At 40.9% G+C, this 18,016-nt stretch overlaps 1 protein-coding gene across 8 annotated transcripts in view; it reads right to left on the reverse strand.

The window, feature by feature from the left end:
• Window positions 1-8,309: 8,309 nt before the first annotated feature.
• The window catches only part of LOC126075034 (cat eye syndrome critical region protein 2), a 170,441-nt gene continuing 160,734 nt past the window's right edge, over window positions 8,310-18,016 (reverse strand). For all 8 annotated transcript variants that reach the window (XM_049882121.1, XM_049882127.1, XM_049882122.1 and 5 more), the window contains 2 exons: window positions 16,928-17,039; window positions 8,310-8,832 (listed from right to left, as the gene is read on the reverse strand). In XM_049882121.1, the coding sequence (XP_049738078.1) occupies window positions 8,827-8,832; window positions 16,928-17,039 (118 nt within the window). In that variant the 3' untranslated portion in view covers window positions 8,310-8,826. The remainder of the gene's footprint in view (window positions 8,833-16,927; window positions 17,040-18,016) is intronic.

The following is an 18,016-nucleotide window of genomic DNA, read 5'->3' on the forward strand; positions in this document are numbered from 1 at the left end:
GCAGAGAAAGCTGAAACTGGGAATGAGATCTGAGGAGGAAGGTGGGAGAACACAAGCAGGGTGTCAACAAGGGCAGGTCAGTGTGATGGGGTGGACATCTGGGGTGGACAGCCAGAGTGGCACGGGCTCTGGGGTGGGGGTGAGGAGTCGGCAATGAGGAAATTTCTCAATTTCGCAGCTATTCTTGTTCTACTCTCCTTCCCCAGACTTGGAATAGATGAACATCCATTCCATTTACTCCACGTTTAACCAGTACACATGGGACGCATTTCCTACAGTTTATCAGAATACTATCTTATGCAACTGGTTTGAATGACATAATTCAACCCAGATTGTGTCTAGGTCCTAGTGGTACGGTGGTTAAAGCACTCAGCTGTTAACCAAAAGGTCAACAGTTCGAACCCACCAACCACTCCATGGGAGGAAGATACGGCGATCTGCTTCCATAAAGGTTACAGCCTTGGAAACCCTATGGGGCAGTTTTACCATCCTACAGGGTCACTATGAGTCAGAATCAACTCGATGGCAATTGGTTTGGTTTCTGGTTTAGAGCCTAGAAGGAGTCCCTGGGTGGTACAAAAGGTTAACGTACTCAGCTGCTAACTGAAAGGCTGGAGGTTCAAGTTCATCCAGAGGCACCTTGGACAAAAGCCCTGGTGATTTACTTCAGAAAAATCAGCCACTGAAAGCCCTACAGAGCACAGTTCTATTCTGACACACATGTGGTAACCATGAGTCAGAATCAACTATATGATAAATGGTTACTGGTTAGGGCCTATAAATGCCAGGGCCATTCCTATAGGTTTGTCTTCAAACTTTATAGTTTATAAAAACCACCAGGAGCGCTTGTTAAAATAGATTACTGGGTCCATACTCAGTTTCATTCTGTGGGTTTGGGCTGGGGCTTGAGAATTTGTGTTTCTCACAAGCTCCTAGGTGATGCTTATGCTGCTGCTTGGAGGCCACACTTTGAAAAACACCTATAAATAATGTGCTCCAACCTCTCCTACCTACTTCCTTTAAAAGGTAAGAGACTTACAAAAGGCTGAGGAAAAGGCATGTCATCACCTCTCCCAGGCAAATTCCAAAGGCTGCTGAATAGGAACAAGCCATAAAACTTCAGTCCCCAAACTCACTATGAGTCCCCAGCTTTCCAGATCTAGCCTGTGTGCTGAGGTCTGTCCAAATTAAGTAAGCTGAGAACACCAACACTCCACCTTCCTGCTAGGACTGATCCAACTGCAGGGAGGCGACAAAAATAATCTTTCCTTAATTTACTAGTTAACTTTGCAAACACTAGCTTGAAAGTTCCTGGGAAACCAATCACATAGATTTCCTAGCTAAGCAACGTACTCTTTTTAGTAGTTGATTACAGCCTACCTTATTCTCGTTTTTCCACATTTTTTTTTTCCTTTTTTTTGTGAAGTCTTGAGCACAGGAAGCCGTTTTTCCCCTTTCCTATTCTTAGTTGCTTGATCTTCATCTCATAGGCCAGGCTGCTCTTGGATCTCGTCTTTGCCTTCCTACTGCTGACTCAATTCCCTCCAAAGCCAAAATGCTGGATACAATCCAAGGAACTGACTCTATTCCTTCTTAAAATTCTGAGACACATGGCTACAAATCCCAAACGAGTTTCAAATCCGGAGGGTTAGTAGCATGTTGGGCCTTTCCAAACCTGAAGACTTCTAAAAAAAAAAAGGGCTCCTAAATTTATATGCATGTCATGGACGCAGAAGGGGGTTGGCATTTCAGCACACAATAGCCAAATCTGGGCGTTTTCAGCTGCCTTCTTGGCTAGGATTGCAGTCCATCTTGTCCTTAAGTTTTCTGCTTAAAGTGCTTAAGGAAACTGGAGGAGGGAGGCTTGGTAGCAGTTAGGAAACTAAAATAGATACACAGATGTTCTCTTTTAAAAACCGAAGGGAGAACCACGAGTCCAGGGAAACAAATCTGCAGGGCCACTGTACAGAAAATCCAGCGGTGGGGAAGGGGACAGTGAAGGCAGTCCAAGGAACAGGCTGCACAAAACTGCCTCTCCCCTGTGGCTGAGCTGGCCTAACATCCAGCCGTGGAAGGGAAAGGTCCAATGGCATTTCTTCCAAAAAGCACCTCTTGCGTAACAGCAAATCTTGATTCTTTTCTCAATTCTGTTAATAGCGATCAGGGCAAAACTGAGCCCGTAAAGGGTTTATAAAACTAAGATGTCCTTCCTGCCCGTAAGGAGTCCCTGGGTAGTGCAAGTGGTTAATGTGCTCAGCTGCTAACCAAACGGAAGTTTGAATCCACCCAGACGTGCCTCCGGAGGCAGGCCTGGCTACGTATTACTTCCAAAGAGTCAGCCAGTGAAAACCCTATGGAGCACAGTTCTACTCTCACACACACAAGGATCTGTCATGGCCTGGAGTCAACTGGATGGAAACAGGTTATTTTCCTCCCAATAATAGGAATCGATTCACTGACAAAGGAGGTTAATCTTTAACTAGGGAAGCATATTTGGATGTCTCTAATTGTCATCATGGGAAGTTCACCAGGGTTCTCAGACTAATCCACACGAGCAATTTATGGTTTCCTTTCTTTTTCCTAAATCTTGCCCTAAATTTGTCTGTTTATTTATTGGGAGTGGGGGGGTCCCAAGGAGGGAAATCTGGGAACACCCTAAACTATACTAAGTTTCTTTTTAAAAAACAGTTTAAACCCTATCATTCATTAACTGTCAACTGTCAGAAAATTCTGGCCTTTGGTGATGAATTCCCATCATAGCAGGAAGGGTTCCAGTCAAAAAACTCAAGTTACAAACAGACCAAAGTGCCCTGCCACTCTACCCCACTAGAACAAAAACGAGAGAAGCAATTAAGATGACCTGACCAGCACAATAATGTCAAATCTGTGGCTTACTAGTGATTTTTGCTTTAAAGTTGATTTTTCTGTTTTGGAAATTATATGGAAATACAACTTCTGAGCTAGAAAATGCTACTGACATATTTTATCGGAGAAATGTTTCTTATGGGAGAATTACCAAACAGTGAACACAAATTTAAAAGTGAAAAGATTAAGTCTCCAAAATATATTAGCCAATAATATAACGATGAGGATAATCTGACACCACACAATTGGGGGTCAAAACTAAAATATCTGTCATTGCTTAACCCCCCAAAATCTGAGTGAACAACAGATTTAGAAACTGGTGGTACTATTCGTTGTGAGATTTTTACTGAATAAGGTTCCTTATTTAAGGATAAAAGAGGCCAGAAGTTTTGATGTCTTAGTTTAGACTATACCTAACTGATGAGAATATGGTTAATTTCTACCTATTCTCTCCTGACCCCAATAAGAAAAATCCTCCCGGAACTGGAAATAAAAAATAAAACGGGCAGGCAGGAAAGCACTGGGTTCCTCAGGCTTTAGTTCCCACTTGTGGCCACTTGTGATTCAAAGCTGGCTCCAGACACTGCTCCACTCTGCCCCGCCGGGTATACACACCTCTGGCCTTCCAGGGTTCCTGATGAAGCAGAGTTGAAGTGATGGCATCTCAGATGATGCCACTGTGGCCTACTACAAACCTTTGGCCTGAAGAGCATTTGCCCCAAGGATAAAAGTGACACGTAGACACACACACCACACACACACACTAGAACCTTGCTATTTTAAGAATGTACTTTATACAAAATAACCAGTTCATATGGAAATAAATCTACAGACCTCCAAGAATCAAAAAGCTTTTTAAAAAGTTCTTTTAAAAAATTATCCAACACACAATATCGAACTAACTATTGAGGTAAGTGTCGCTCTCAGTGAAACAGGGAATCAGCAGACCACGACAAAATATACACAATATAAAAATAAATAGCATTCCCCTTTCCAGTACTGGCCAGGAAAGTTCACACGGCTTCTGCAGCAGGATCAAAGAATCCCTGACACTGTGTGCCGCAGGCTGGTGGTGACGGACGTGGGCTCCCAGGAGCTGTGTGGAAGGCAGCAGTGAGGTACCCGAGCCCCACGGGGAGGAGGAGGGGTCACGTATAGCACACTGAACGGGGTTCAGCATTTCAATAACTTACTCAACACCCACACCCCTGTTCCCACCCCACCCCACCCCTTTCAAAACCACATGCAGGACAATCAATCAGCTAACCAGGTGATCAGTTACTTCTACAGAAGAGTTATATCAGTGCCCTGGTGCAGAGTAAGAGATTAAGTAAAAAGTTCAAGCTGAATCCAGGAGACAGCCCCTCTAAATGTCTGCTTAGCAAAGGTCTACAGAGCTTAGAATGACAAAACATGGAGCTTGGAGACAAAGCTTGTATCACAGCCTAACTTGGGAGATGGGATACAGCAATGTTCACCCAAGTTCTGTTTTCTCAAAGGGAATGCAAGGCAACACCCACTGGCCTAAGCCTGCATGGTTCAGAAAGAGCCCAACCCACTGAAAAAGGAAAAAGGGAGTCTTGGCCAGTTCCTTTCACAGTCTTAGTTATTGGACAGTGATGTGGGTCCAGGAATAGAAGCCTCTGCACATACAACCATGCTTCCAAGTATTGTTGCTGAAACTGTTGTCTAGGAGGGCTATCTGCAAAGACACTTAACCCCAGAACCTCACAGGATTTCAAAGGACACGGCTCATTAATAAATAGAAATGGCTTCTGCGAGAGGGGTCCATGAAGACTCTGATCAGGGGGTGAACAAACAGACACAAAGGGGACCATAATGCTAGAAACCCCTAAGCCTTTCTTTCACTTCCTTGAAAGTGGAGGACCACTGAAAACATGCTAGGTTTCTGACACTATGTAACTGCCCTTGCTTTGGGACTGCTGGGCCAAGAATGCTTGTGAAATTTCAAATTAGGTCTCGAGAGTAGTATATTATTTATAGATTTGAACTTCCATTAACAACATAAAAATTAAAAAGTTCAACCAAGTAGTATGGATCAAATGTGTGCTGCTGACATCTGTAGTGACCGCAACACTGGGATTTTATGTTTTGGACGGTATTTAGCATATTCCTTGACTCCTGTAGGAATTACTATAAAAAAGATAATAATGACATCAAATGGTTAGTTACAAGAAGCACTTTCAAGGCCTCAGGGCTGGGTGAGGGTAGAACCTACTCTTAAAGCTGAGGGTTGACTGAACTAATAGGCACAATCTATAGCTCTTTAGGTTTTCGATATACACAAAAGATGGGCAAGAAAAACTCTGCCTTTTGAGAGCAGTCTCACAATTCATGTGCACTACCAGAAAAACTAAGCCAATCTGATGCGGGAGAGACGGAGTGGCTTAATTTTATTTTTAAGGGGTAGGGTGGTAAAAGCTACACAAAAAAGAATCTTGCATATTTTGTCCTTATTCTCCACATGTATCCATCGTAATACATTTTATAGCCAAGCTGCTGCCACTTTTTAAAATGAACAGATTCTGAGGGAAAAACAAAACAGCAACCTTCCCAAAGGCCCTACTTTTATTTCTTTCGGGTGCTGGGGGAAAAGGAGCCCTGGTGGTGCAGAGGTTAAGCACTTGGCTGATAACAAAAAGGTCGGCAGTTCAAAGCCACCAGCCACTCCATAGGAAAAAGATGTGGCAGTCTGCTTCCGTAAAGATTTACGGCCTGGAAACCCTATGGGGCAGTTCTACCCTGTCCTACAGGGTTGCTAGAGTTGGAATCAACTGGATGGCAGTGGATGGGTTGGGAGAAAACAGTTTGGAGCTTATTAGCAACTCTAACAAAGGTTACCCATGAATGTTAAATCAAATGTGATGGTATTTCTAATTACCCCTTCTGGGAACCACTGCAAGCCAGCACACTGACAAGCGACAGTGACCTACAGCGTGAAATGGCCTTCTAGCCTGAGAGCAAACCTTTTTAGGACACCCTTACACACTACTTCTAATTATAACATAGCACTTAATCACCATTTCCCTAGTGGAGACGATGGCAAATTCGCCTGCATCTGCTTTAAGACATTGCATCTGCTTAAGACACTTGGAAAGAGAAGTGCTAGGAGAGGAAGAAGAGGTGAGAAGAGAGATCCTCTGTGGGTATGCGTGGTTCAGTGGTTTCCAGCAGCTTCTGATCCAGTGTTTCTGCAACCTTGTAGTGCCTGACAACTCCTAACAGGTCTGTGTGTACTTCAAAGAGCAGTAAAAGCTCAGGACACACTAGACAAGGGGATGATGCCTGATACCTGTTAACACACAACCAAATTCCCACGGGGGATGCAAAGAGGCCGACAATTTTGCTGTTGCTCTTGTTTACAGTGTTATAATAATTTAATACAGTAGTTCAACTTCCTATTGCTCTTCCTTAATATTTTCTCACCTCTCTACATAGCAAGAAGGGGGATCAAGGACGAAGGAAGTTACTGGTATCTTCCTATATTGTTCACAGCTTCTCTCTAGCAACAAGTAATTGGGGAGGGAGCTGGAAGAGCAAGGAGAAAGGGTTACCAGGACCAGTGTGTGTACCTGGCTACTCGAATACTATGAGCTCAGAAGAAAAGGGTACAAATGAGCCCAACTATTGCTTAGAGTCCACACCTACCCACTGCACCCCCCGACAGCTTTAGCACCATGGTTAGTTAGGGAGGAGCCACAGGCCTCTCACTCAAACCAGCTTTAACAAGAACACAGGAGCTGTCAGTGGCAGACTGCTCTGGGACTGGACCAGGCCTCACCAGCCCCAAACGAGCCATAAAGACCAGCTGGTGGTGTTCTCCTCCTTGCTTCTGCATAAACACAGAAACAGAAGTAGTAACCTTTCAACCATATTAGCTTATACTAGCTCAAGGGCAGACTGAGGTCTACCACAAATCTGCTGATCTGTTCTTCCTGAAGGGGAAGCACTGACCCTCTCTTAGGCCAGATTATGGCAGTGGTTAGATGCCTAAGAATCAGGATAAATGGAGAACACGGCCTCAAAACTTATTCCACTTGAAAACATTTAAAATTAAAGTCCCTCTTGGTGAAAAATTAGTATTTCTATGCACTGCACCTCAGAGGCCTCTGTATTCTCAACTCAACCCTGCCTGGGCCCTAGGCCACACCACCAGGTTAATAAGCAATCACTTCTTCGTATGATCTCCACTATACTGGAGCTGGTGTCTTGGGTTCCACCTGTATAACACGAACGTCCCGCATTTTTTTTTTTTTTACTTTCCCACCAACAGCATACATTTAGCAAACTTTAAACACGACAGTTCCACATTCCATCAAGGACTCTGGGATTGGAAGGAAGGGTTCTATCGGCCCCTCCAGAGTTCAATTTATAAAAAGCTAGGACAGATTACTATTTTGTGGAAGCTCTTCTACTATCCCAAAAGCACGCCTAAAAATATGCCTTTCTTTACAACGAGCTGTAATTTCAGGAAATTTTCCTTAGTGTTCTTTGTGGGATAGCCATAAATTCAAAACGTATGGGCCCTAACTTTGGTGGGATCTCAGCTAAAAATCAAATAATGAATGCTAAACAAGGAAAACCCAGTGTAATTTACTTCTAAAACTGTAGTAAAGTAATTTAATACTGTAAAAGTGTTTCCTATCACAGATATGACAAGTGATTTCCAAAGATTTGTTCTGGATAGGTATTTTAAATCACCATGACTGATTTGACTATGATTCACTTAAAATGAATAAAAACTATATATACAGAAATATTCCTAAATTCAAACTGTAAATCTACAGAATACATTTTTTTCCTATTAAAAAACTGTGCAATATCTTTATTGATACTAACATATACAAACCTGAGTAGTCACTTCCACAAAATGTGATTTGTGCCAGAAAGCTTTGTGTGAGGCTTTTTAGATCACAGTCCTGGCAGGTCCACCAGAAGAGGACAATTCATTTAACCTTCTAAAAAGTGAAACACTCCAGTGATCCCAATTCCTGATACTCGTTTACAACTACTTGGTAGGGCTGGTGGCAAAATCAGGACTAATAGGATTTAAAGGGGCACCACTTTCTCAAATCTAGGACTGGGGCCACCAGAGTGAGAGAACAGCCTGTCTTTTGAGTTGAAGTTTCTTGTAGGCCATGTGAGAGCACTCTGCCTTGAAACTGAGAAACTAATGGTTAGGCGGACAGGTTTAACTGTACTCTCTTAGTTGGACTGGAAGGCCTTCAGCTCTTAAAGGACGGACAGTCACTAACGAAAGTTAGTGAGGTATTACAAGATAAAACCTTTTCTACCCTCTTCTCCAGCTCCCAGAAAGTATTCAGTGTGACATGATTGTAAACAGTTAAGGATCACTCCAGTGCTGTGTGTCCACCACAGTTGGGACACCCAATTCTTCCACATCCCCACCCACCCTTCCCACTTTATGTACAATACATTCACCACCAACAACAAAAATTATTTTAAAAGGCAACAGGAAAATTCTGTAAACTGGACCCAGCTCCAAACACATTAATACTACGAGTAGTAAATTACCTCTCCCTTCCCAAATATATACCTGAGTTTAGCTGCTCATGAAACTTTAAAAATACCACTCCATTCTTAAGTATGCCCCCTTCCCCAAGTCCAAAATTCTCTTCCCTGTACGAGAGTCTCAGGACTTGAAAAAGATCACTAATTTCAGGTTCACTTGGTCTTGACTGTCTACATCAACGATGCAAGAGGACCGTGGCCCAGGAGCACTGCAGGCTATGTGTCAATCATCTAAGGAGTGTGCTTCTGGGGCCCCGTGAACGGCTCCAGCTCTGGGATGGCAGGAAGTGATGCGCTGTGAGGGTGCCAGGACCGAAACAGAGCTGCATGAGGATCGCTGCCCCAATTCTCCACGTTCTAGGCTTCATGTGCAGCTTTCCATTTCCTTGGGGGACAGTCCTCCTTGGACTAGCTCTGAGAGAGAGAAACAAGACACAATTGTTAAAAAAAAAAAAAAAACTCAGTAAACCAAAGAGGAAAAAGCTGTACACATTCCTGGACATCTGAGAAAACGGCTTTTTGTTGTTAAAGTTTTTAAATTTTATTGTGGTAAAAAATACACCTAACTTAAAATTTCCCATTTTCGACATTTTTAAGTGTACAATTCAGTGACATTATATTCACAATGTGGCACAACCATCACCTCTACCTGATTCAAAATCTTTTCATCATCCCAAAAGGAAGCCCCGTATCCATTAAGCAGTCACTCCTCATTTCCCTTTCCCTGGCAACCACTAATCTGCCTTCTGTCTCTATGACTTTACCTATTCTGGATATTTCATATAAACATAATCACACAAAATGTGGCCTTTGTGTGTGATTTCTTTCACCCAGCATAATGCTCTCCTAGGTTCATCCACATTGTAACAAGTGTTAGTTCTTCCTTCCTTTTTATGACTGAATAATATCCCACCATATGCATGTATTACATTTTGTTTATCCATTCACCTGTTGATGGACACTTAGACTATTTATACCTTTTGGCTATTTTTTTTTTTATTAACTTTTATTAAGCTTCAAGTGAACGTTTACAAATCCGATCAGTCTGTCACATATAAGTTTACATACATCTTACTCCATACTCCCACTTGCTCTCCCCCTATTGAGTCAGCCCTTTCAGTCTCTCCTTTCGTGACAATTTTGCCAGCTTTCCTCTCTCTCGATCCTCCCATCCCCCCTCCAGACAAGAGTTGCCAACACACTCTCAAGTATCCACCTGATATAATTAGCTCACTCTTCATCAGCATCTCTCTCCTACCCGCTGACCAGTCCCTTTCATGTCTGATGAGTTGTCTTCGGGGATGGTTCCTGTCCTGTGCCAACAGAAGGCCTGGGGAGCATGGCCGCCGGGATTCCTCTAGTCTCAGTCAGACCATTAAGTATGGTCTTGTTATGAGAAATTGGGGTCTGCATCCCACTGATCTCCTGTTCCCTCAGGAGGTCTCTGTTGTGCTCCCTGTCAGGGCAGTCATCAATTGTGGCTGGGCACCAACTAGTTCTTCTGGTCTCAGGATGATGTAGGTCTCTAGTTCATGTGGCCCCTTCTGCCTCTTGGGCTCTTAGTTGTCATGTGACCTTGGTGTTCTTCATTTTCCTTTGCTCCAGGTGGGTTGAGACCAACTGATGCATCTTAGATGGCTGCTTGTTAGCATTTAAGACCCCAGATGCCACATTTAAAAGTGGGATGCAGAATGTTTTCATAATAGAATTATTTTGCCAATTGACTTAGAAGTCCCCTCAAACCATGTTCCCCAGACCCCCGCCCCTGGTCTGCTGACCTTTGAAGCATTCATTTTATCCTGGAAACTTCTTTGCTTTTGGTCCAGTCCAACTAAGCTGACCTTCCATGTATTGAGTGTTGTCTTTCCCTTCACCCAAAGCAGTTCTTATCTACTGATTAATGAATAAAAAACCCCCTCCCTCCCTCCCTCCCTCCCCCCTTCGTAACCACAAAAGTATGTGTTCTTCTCAGTTTTTACTATTTCTCAAGATCTTATAATAGTGGTCTTATACAATATTTGTCGTTTTGCCTCTGACGAATTTCGCTCAGCATAATGCCTTCCAGGTTCCTCCATCTTGTGAAATGTTTCACAGATTCGTCACTGTTCTTTTTCGGTGCGTAGTATTCCATTGTGTGAATATACCACAATTTATTTACCCATTCATCCGTTGATGGACACCTTGGTTGCTTCCAGCTTTTTGCTATTGTAAACAGAGCTGCAATAAACATGGGTGTGCATATATCTGTTTGCGTGAAGGCTCTTGTATCTCTAGGGTATATTCCGAGGAGTGGGATTTCTGGGTTGTATGGTAGTTTTATTTCTAACTGTTTAAGATAACGCCAGATGGATTTCCAAAGTGGTTGTACCATTTGACATTCTCACCAGCAGTGTATAAGAGTTCCAATCTCTCCGCAGCCTCTCCAACATTTATTATTTTGTGTTTTTTGGATAAATGCCAGCCTTGTTGGTGTGAGATGGAATCTCATCGTAGTTTTAATTTGCATTTCTCTAATGGCTAATGATCGAGAGCATTTTCTCATGTATCTGTTGGCTGCCTGAATATCTTCTTTAGTGAAATGTGTGTTCACATCCTTTGCCCACTTCTTGATTGGGTTGTTTGTCTTTTTGTGGTTGAGTTTTGACAGAATCATGTAGATTTTAGAGATCAGGCGCTGGTCGGAGATGTCATAGCTGAAAATTCTTTCCCAGTCTGTAGGTAGTCTTTTTACTCTTTTGGTGAAGTCTTTAGATGAGCATAGGTGTTTGATTTTTAGGAGCTCCCAGTTATCGGGTTTCTCTTCATCGTTTTTGGTAATGTTTTGTATTCTGTTTATGCCTTGTATTAGGGCTCCTAGGGTTGTCCCTATTTTTTCTTCCATGATCTTTATCGTTTTAGTCTTTATGTTGAGGTCTTTGATCCACTTGGAGTTACTTTTGTGCATGGTGTGAGGTATGGGTCCTGTTTCATTCTTTTGCAAATGGATATCCAGTTATGCCAACACCATTTGTTAAAAAGACTATCTTTTCCCCAATTAACTGACACTGGTCCTTTGTCAAATATCACCTGCTCATACGTGGATGGATTTATATCTGGGTTCTCAATTCTGTTCCATTGGTCTATATGCCTGTTGTTATACCAGTACCAGGCTGTTTTGACTACTGTGGCTGTATAATAGGTTCTGAAATCAGGTAGAGTGAGGCCTCCCACTTTCTTCTTCTTTTTCAGTAATGCTTTGCTTATCCGGGGCTTCTTTCCCTTCCATATGAAATTGGTGATTTGTTTCTCTATCCCCTTAAAATATGACATTGGAATTTGGATCGGAAGTGCGTTATATGTATAGATGGCTTTTGGTAGAATAGACATTTTTACTATGTTAAGTCTTCCTATCCATGAGCAAGGTATGTTTTTCCACTGACGTATGTCCTTTTGAATTTCTTGTAGTAGAGCTTTGTAGTTTTCTTTGTATAGGTCTTTTACATCCTTGGTAAGATTTATTCCTAAGTATTTTATCTTCTTGGGGGCTACTGTGAATGGTATTGATTCGGTTATTTCCTCTTCGGTGTTCTTTTTGTTGATGTAGAGGAATCCAAGTGATTTTTGTATGTTTATTTTATAACCTGAGACTCTGCCATACTCTTCTATTAGTTTCAGTAGTTTTCTGGAGGATTCCTTAGGGTTTTCTGTGTATAAGATCATGTTATCTGCAAATAGTGATAACTTTACTTCCTCCTTGCCAATCTGGATACCCTTTATTTCTTTATCTAGCCTAATTGCCCTGGCTAGGACTTCAAGTACGATGTTGAATAAGAGCGGTGATAAAGGGCATCCTTGTCTGGTTCCCGTTCTCAAGGGAAATGCTTTCAGGTTCTCTCCATTTAGAGTGATATTGGCTGTTGGCTTTGCATAGATGCCCTTTATTATGTTGAGGAATTTTCCTTCAATTCCTATTTTGCTAAGAGTTTTTATCATAAATGGGTGTTGGACTTTGTCAAATGCCTTTTCTGCATCAATTGATAAGATCATGTGGTTTTTATCTTTTGTTTTATTTATGTGATGGATTACATTAATGGTTTTTCTGATATTAAACCAGCCTTGCACACCTGGTATAAATCCCACTTGATCAGGGTGAATTATTTTTTTGATGTGTTGTTGGATTCTATTGGCTAGAATTTTGTTGAGGATTTTTGCATCTATGATCATGAGGGATATAGGTCTATAATTTTCTTTTTTTGTAATGTCTTTACCTGGTTTTGGTATCAGGGAGATGGTGGCTTCATAGAATGAGTTGGGTAGTATTCCGTCATTTTCTATGCTTTGAAATACCTTCAGTAGTAGTGGTGTTAACTCTTCTCTGAAAGTTTGGTAGAACTCTGCAGTGAAGCCGTCCGGGCCAGGGCTTTTTTTTGTTGGAAGTTTTTTGATTACCGTTTCAATCTCTTTTTTTGTTATGGGTCTATTTAGTTGTTCTACTTCTGAATGTGTTAGTTTAGGTAGGTAGTGTTTTTCCAAGAATTCCTCCATTTCTTCTAGGTTTTCAAATTTGTTAGAGTACAATTTTTCATAGTAATCTGAAATGATTCTTCTAATTTCATTTGGTTCTGTTGTGATGTGGTCCTTCTCGTTTCTTATTCAGGTTATTTGGTTCCTTTCCTGTATTTCTTTAGTCAGTCTAGCCAATGGTTTATCAATTTTGTTAATTTTTTCAATGAACCAGCTTTTGGCTTTGTTAATTCTTTCAATTGTTTTTCTGTTCTCTACTTCATTTAGTTCAGCTCTAATTTTTATTATTTGTTTTCTTTTGGTGCCTGATGGGTTCTTTTGTTGCTCACTTTCTATTTGTTCAAGTTGTAGAGACAGTTCTCTGATTTTGGCTCTTTCTTCTTTTTGTATGTGTGCATTTATTGATATAAATTGGCCTCTGAGCACTGCTTTTGCTATGTCCCAGAGGTTTTGATAGGAAGTATTTTCATTCTCGTTGCATTCTATGAATTTCCTTATTCCCTCCTTGATGTCTTCTATAACCCAGTCTTTTTTCAGGAGGGTATTGTTCAGTTTCCAAGTATTTGATTTCTTTTCCCTAGTTTTTCTGTTATTGATTTCTAGTTTTATTGCCTTGTGGTCTGAGAAGATGCTTTGTAATATTTCGATGTTTTGGACTCTGCAAAGGTTTGTTTTATGACCTAATATGTGGTCTATTCTAGAGAATGTTCCATGTGAGCTAGAAAAATAGTATACTTTGCAGCAGTTGGGTGGAGAGTTCTGTATAAGTCAATGAGGTCAAGTTGGTTGATTGTTGTAATTAGGTCTTCCGTGTCTCTATTGAGCTTCTTACTGGATGTCCTGTCCTTCTCCCTGAAAGTGGTGTGTTGAAGTCTCCTACTATAATTGTGGAGGTGTCTATCTCACTTTTCAATTCTGTTAAAATTTGATTTATGTATCTTGCAGCCCTGTCATTGGGTGCATAAATATTTAATATGGTTATGTCTTCCTGATCAATTGTCCCTTTTATCATTATATAGTGTCCTTCTTTATCCTTTGTGGCGGATTTAAGTCTAAAGTCTATTTTGTCAGAAATTAATATTGCTACTCCTCTTCTTTTTTGCTTATTGTTTGCTTGATATATTTTTTTCCATCCTTTGAGTTTTAGTTTGTTTGTGTCTCTAAGTCTAACGTGTGTCTCTTGTAGACAGCACATAGATGGATCGTGTTTCTTTATCCAGTCCGTGACTCTCTGTCTCTTTATTGGTGCATTTAGTCCATTTACATTCAGCGTAATTATAAATAAATAAGTTTTTAGTGCTGCCATTTTGATGCCTTTTCATGTGTGTTGTTGGCAATTTCATTTTTCCACATACTTTTTTGTGCTGAGACGTTTTTCTTAGTAAATTGTGAGATCCTCATTTTCGTGGTGTTTGACTTTATGTTAGTTGAGTCGTTACATTTTTCTTCGCTTTTATCGTGAGTTATGGAGTTGTTATACCTTTTTGTGGTTACCTTATTATTTACCCCTATTTTTCTAAGTGAAAAGCTAACTTGTATCGTTCTATATCGCCTTGTATCACTCTCCATCTGGCAGTTCAATGCCTCCTGTATTTAGTCCCTCTTTTTGATTGTTGTGATCTTTTACCTATTGACTTCCGTGATTCCCTGTTATGAGTATATATATACATATATTTTAATTAATCTTAATTTGTTTTTGTGATTTCCCTATTTGAGTTGATATCAGGACGTTCTGTTTTGTGACCTTGTGTTGTGCTGGTATCTGATATTATTGGTTTTCTGACCAAACAATATCCTTTAGTATTTCCTGTAGCTTTGGTTTGGTTTTTGCAAATTCTCTAAACTTGTGTTTATCTGTAAATATCTTAATTTCGCCTTCATATTTCAGAGAGAGTTTTGCTGGATATATGATCCTTGGCTGGCAGTTTTTCTCCTTCAGTGCTCTGTATATGTCGTCCCACTCCATTCTTGCCTGCATGGTTTCTGTTGAGTAGTCTGAACTTATTCTTATTGATTCTCCCTTGAAGGAAACCTTTCTTTTCTCCCTGGCTACTTTTAAAATTTTCTGTTTATCTTTGGTTTTGCCAAGTTTGATGATAATATTTCTTGGTGTTTTTCTTTTTGGATCAATCTTAAATGGGGTTCGATGAGCATCTTGGATAGATATCCTTTCGTCTTTCACGATGTCAGGGAAGTTTTGTGTCAGGAGTTCTTCAACTATTTCTCTGTGTTTTCTGTCCCCCCTCTCTGTTCTGGGACTCCAATCACCTGCAAGTTATCCTTCTTGATAGAGTCCCACATGATTCTTAGGGTTTCTTCATTTTTTTTAATTCTTTTATCTGATTTTTTTTCAGCTATGTTGGTGTTGATTCCCTGGTCCTCCAGATGTCCCAGTCTACATTCTAATTGCTCGAGTCTGCTTCTCTGACTTCCTATTGCGTTGTCTAATTCTGTAATTTTATTGTTAATCTTTTGGATTTCTGAATGCTGTCTCTCTATGGATTCTTGCAACTTATTAATTTTTCCACTATGTTCTTGAATAATCTTTTTGAGTTCTTCAACAGTTTTATCAGTGTGTTCCTTGGCTTTTTCTGCAGTTTGCCTTATTTCATTTGTGATGTCTGGAAGCATTCTGTAAATTAGTTATTTATATTCTGTATCTGATAATTCCAGGATTGTATCTTCATTTGGGAAAGATTTTGATTCTTTTGTTTGGGGGGTTGGAGAAGCTGTCATGGTCTGCTTCTTTATGTGGTTTGATATGGACTGCTGTCTCCAAGCCATCACTGGGAAAGTAGTTTTTCCAGAAAATCCGCTGACTGGTACGCTGGCTCCAGGCTCTGAAAACAATCGCTGCCTCCCCGTATTTGTTCGTTCTCCGTCTCTAAATCTGTGTTTGTTGTTCAGGGTTTGTAGATTGTTATGTATGTGATCGAGTCACTTGTTTTTCCGAGTCTTTGTTGCAAGAGGGATCCGCAGTAGCGTCCACCTAGTCCGCCATCTTGGCCCCGCCTCCTTGGCTATTTTTAATAATGCTCCAACAAACACTGGTATACAAGCACCTGCTTGAATTCTTGCTTTCAAACTATTTGGGCATATACCTAGGAGTGGAACTGCTGAGTCATAAGGGTCGCTATGAGTCGGAATTGACTCGACAGCAGTGGGTTTATGGTATGCTTCACCGTTTTACATTCCCACTGGCAGTGGACAAAAATTCTAATTTTTCCACATCCTTGTCAATATTTGTCATTTTCCTTTTTAAAAATAGTAGCCATCTTAGTGGGTGTGAAGCAGTATCTCATGGTTTTGATTTACATTTTCCTAATGGATAATGATATTGAGCATCTTTTTAGGGCTTGACTTTGTTTCATGAGTCATGATTTACTTCCAGAGGGTGGGCTCTAAAGTCCTTGACCTCTCGATGTAAACCCCAGACCCATCACTTAGTAGCTGTAAAACTTCTTGCCCGTTAGGGAATAACGATGATGATGATGACAATTACATCATGTGGGTTGAGAAAAGGATTCGATAAGACATGAGCACAGTGCCTGGCACAGAAGCAGCACTCAAAGGTAGCTACTATTCTTCTAAAACTTGACTAACTAGTCCCCTCCAAATAAAATAGTGGAATGAATAAAATAGACAAAGAATTCTATCAAAGGAAATGTTAACAGCCAGCTTGGAAAAAAAAAAAAAAAAGAGGTTTACATAGCCCTACAAAACCTGGATTCCATATAAGAACAGGAAGAAGGAACACGTGGAAACAGCACAGAAGCTACTTCCAAGTCCTCTTCTCTTGCTTTTTCCCTGTAGAACCAGCTGGGAGCATAGGGTCCCTGTGGCCCTTTATACCTGGCTGCCTGCAGGACATCAAGCCCTTTTCAGGAAAGGTTCCTGTATGGACAGAATACATTTAAAGATTTTTACAGAACAACAATGTGGTCATACACTCATTTCCAAACCACCTGGAGTAATAAGGAAAACTCCAATATTTTATAACGCTTACCTGATCCAGAGGAAGTGTCGGGGGTTTTTGTGGTGGCAGCTCTTCCTGCGATGCTGCTGATGCTGGGGTCTTCGGGAACGAGGACTGTGAGTGGACAGGATGCATTTGCATTCTATAACCAGAAGAAAGGAATGGTTAAGAATTAACAAAGGTGTATTAACTACTAAGAATAAAAAGACACTTTAATAATGGCACAAACTGATATTATGTGCTCCTGGTCTGATGCAATAAAAAGGTACATAACATCACCTACTTAGTATTTCTGACAAAAGTGCTTAATCTGACTCTAAACATCAGGAGACAATGAAACAAATCCAGAACCTGGGAAAACTACATGAGGACCAGCCTGGACGCTTTAAAAAACAAAGCAAAATAAAACAACAACAACAAAAATGACAAGAGGATTGTTGTACATTAGACAGCCATAGCTGTCAAATGTGTAAGTGTTGCCCTGCACTGGACCTGGGGTCATAAAAAATAAAGCAAAACAGAGAAACATAGAAGACGTTCTGGGGACAAATTGGGAAATTTAAATCTGGTCCCTAGATTAGATACTATTAACACTATTTTCCTCGGGAACGATGATGGTTTTGAGACTGTGTAGAAGGATGTCCTGAAGTATTTGGGGATGAAGGTATAAAGCAACTGTGGCAGAGCGTTACTAAACAGCGTGTTGGGAAGGGTGAGGCTGTGAGACAACGGGGATGACACAGGGGAGGAACACACTGGTTTTTAAGTTGGGTGGTACTGGCTTCATGATTAGGCTTTATAACTTTAATATAAGCAGCTCCATCTAACCGTGTTTTACATATTATTAATTTGAAAACTTTCTGGATTGCAGATCACCTCACTGGGTCTTGAAAGGATCACTATGTAAGAGTTCTCATGGGGTAATACTCGATTTGTTCCAATTCTGGATAAACCTGACATTTTTATTCAAAGCTGGGGAAGAGATGAGAGCAACAGAGTAACACTTTAAAAGCACACATAATCTCTTCTCTCCGCTCCTCCAGAGTTTGAGAGGCCTCTTTCGTCACGGTCAGAGTGTCGAAATTCTGCCTCTGCCAACGGCTGTCCAACTGTGGTTAA

This window comes from Elephas maximus, chromosome 4, assembly GCF_024166365.1.
Source record: "Elephas maximus indicus isolate mEleMax1 chromosome 4, mEleMax1 primary haplotype, whole genome shotgun sequence".
NCBI lineage: Eukaryota > Metazoa > Chordata > Mammalia > Proboscidea > Elephantidae > Elephas > Elephas maximus.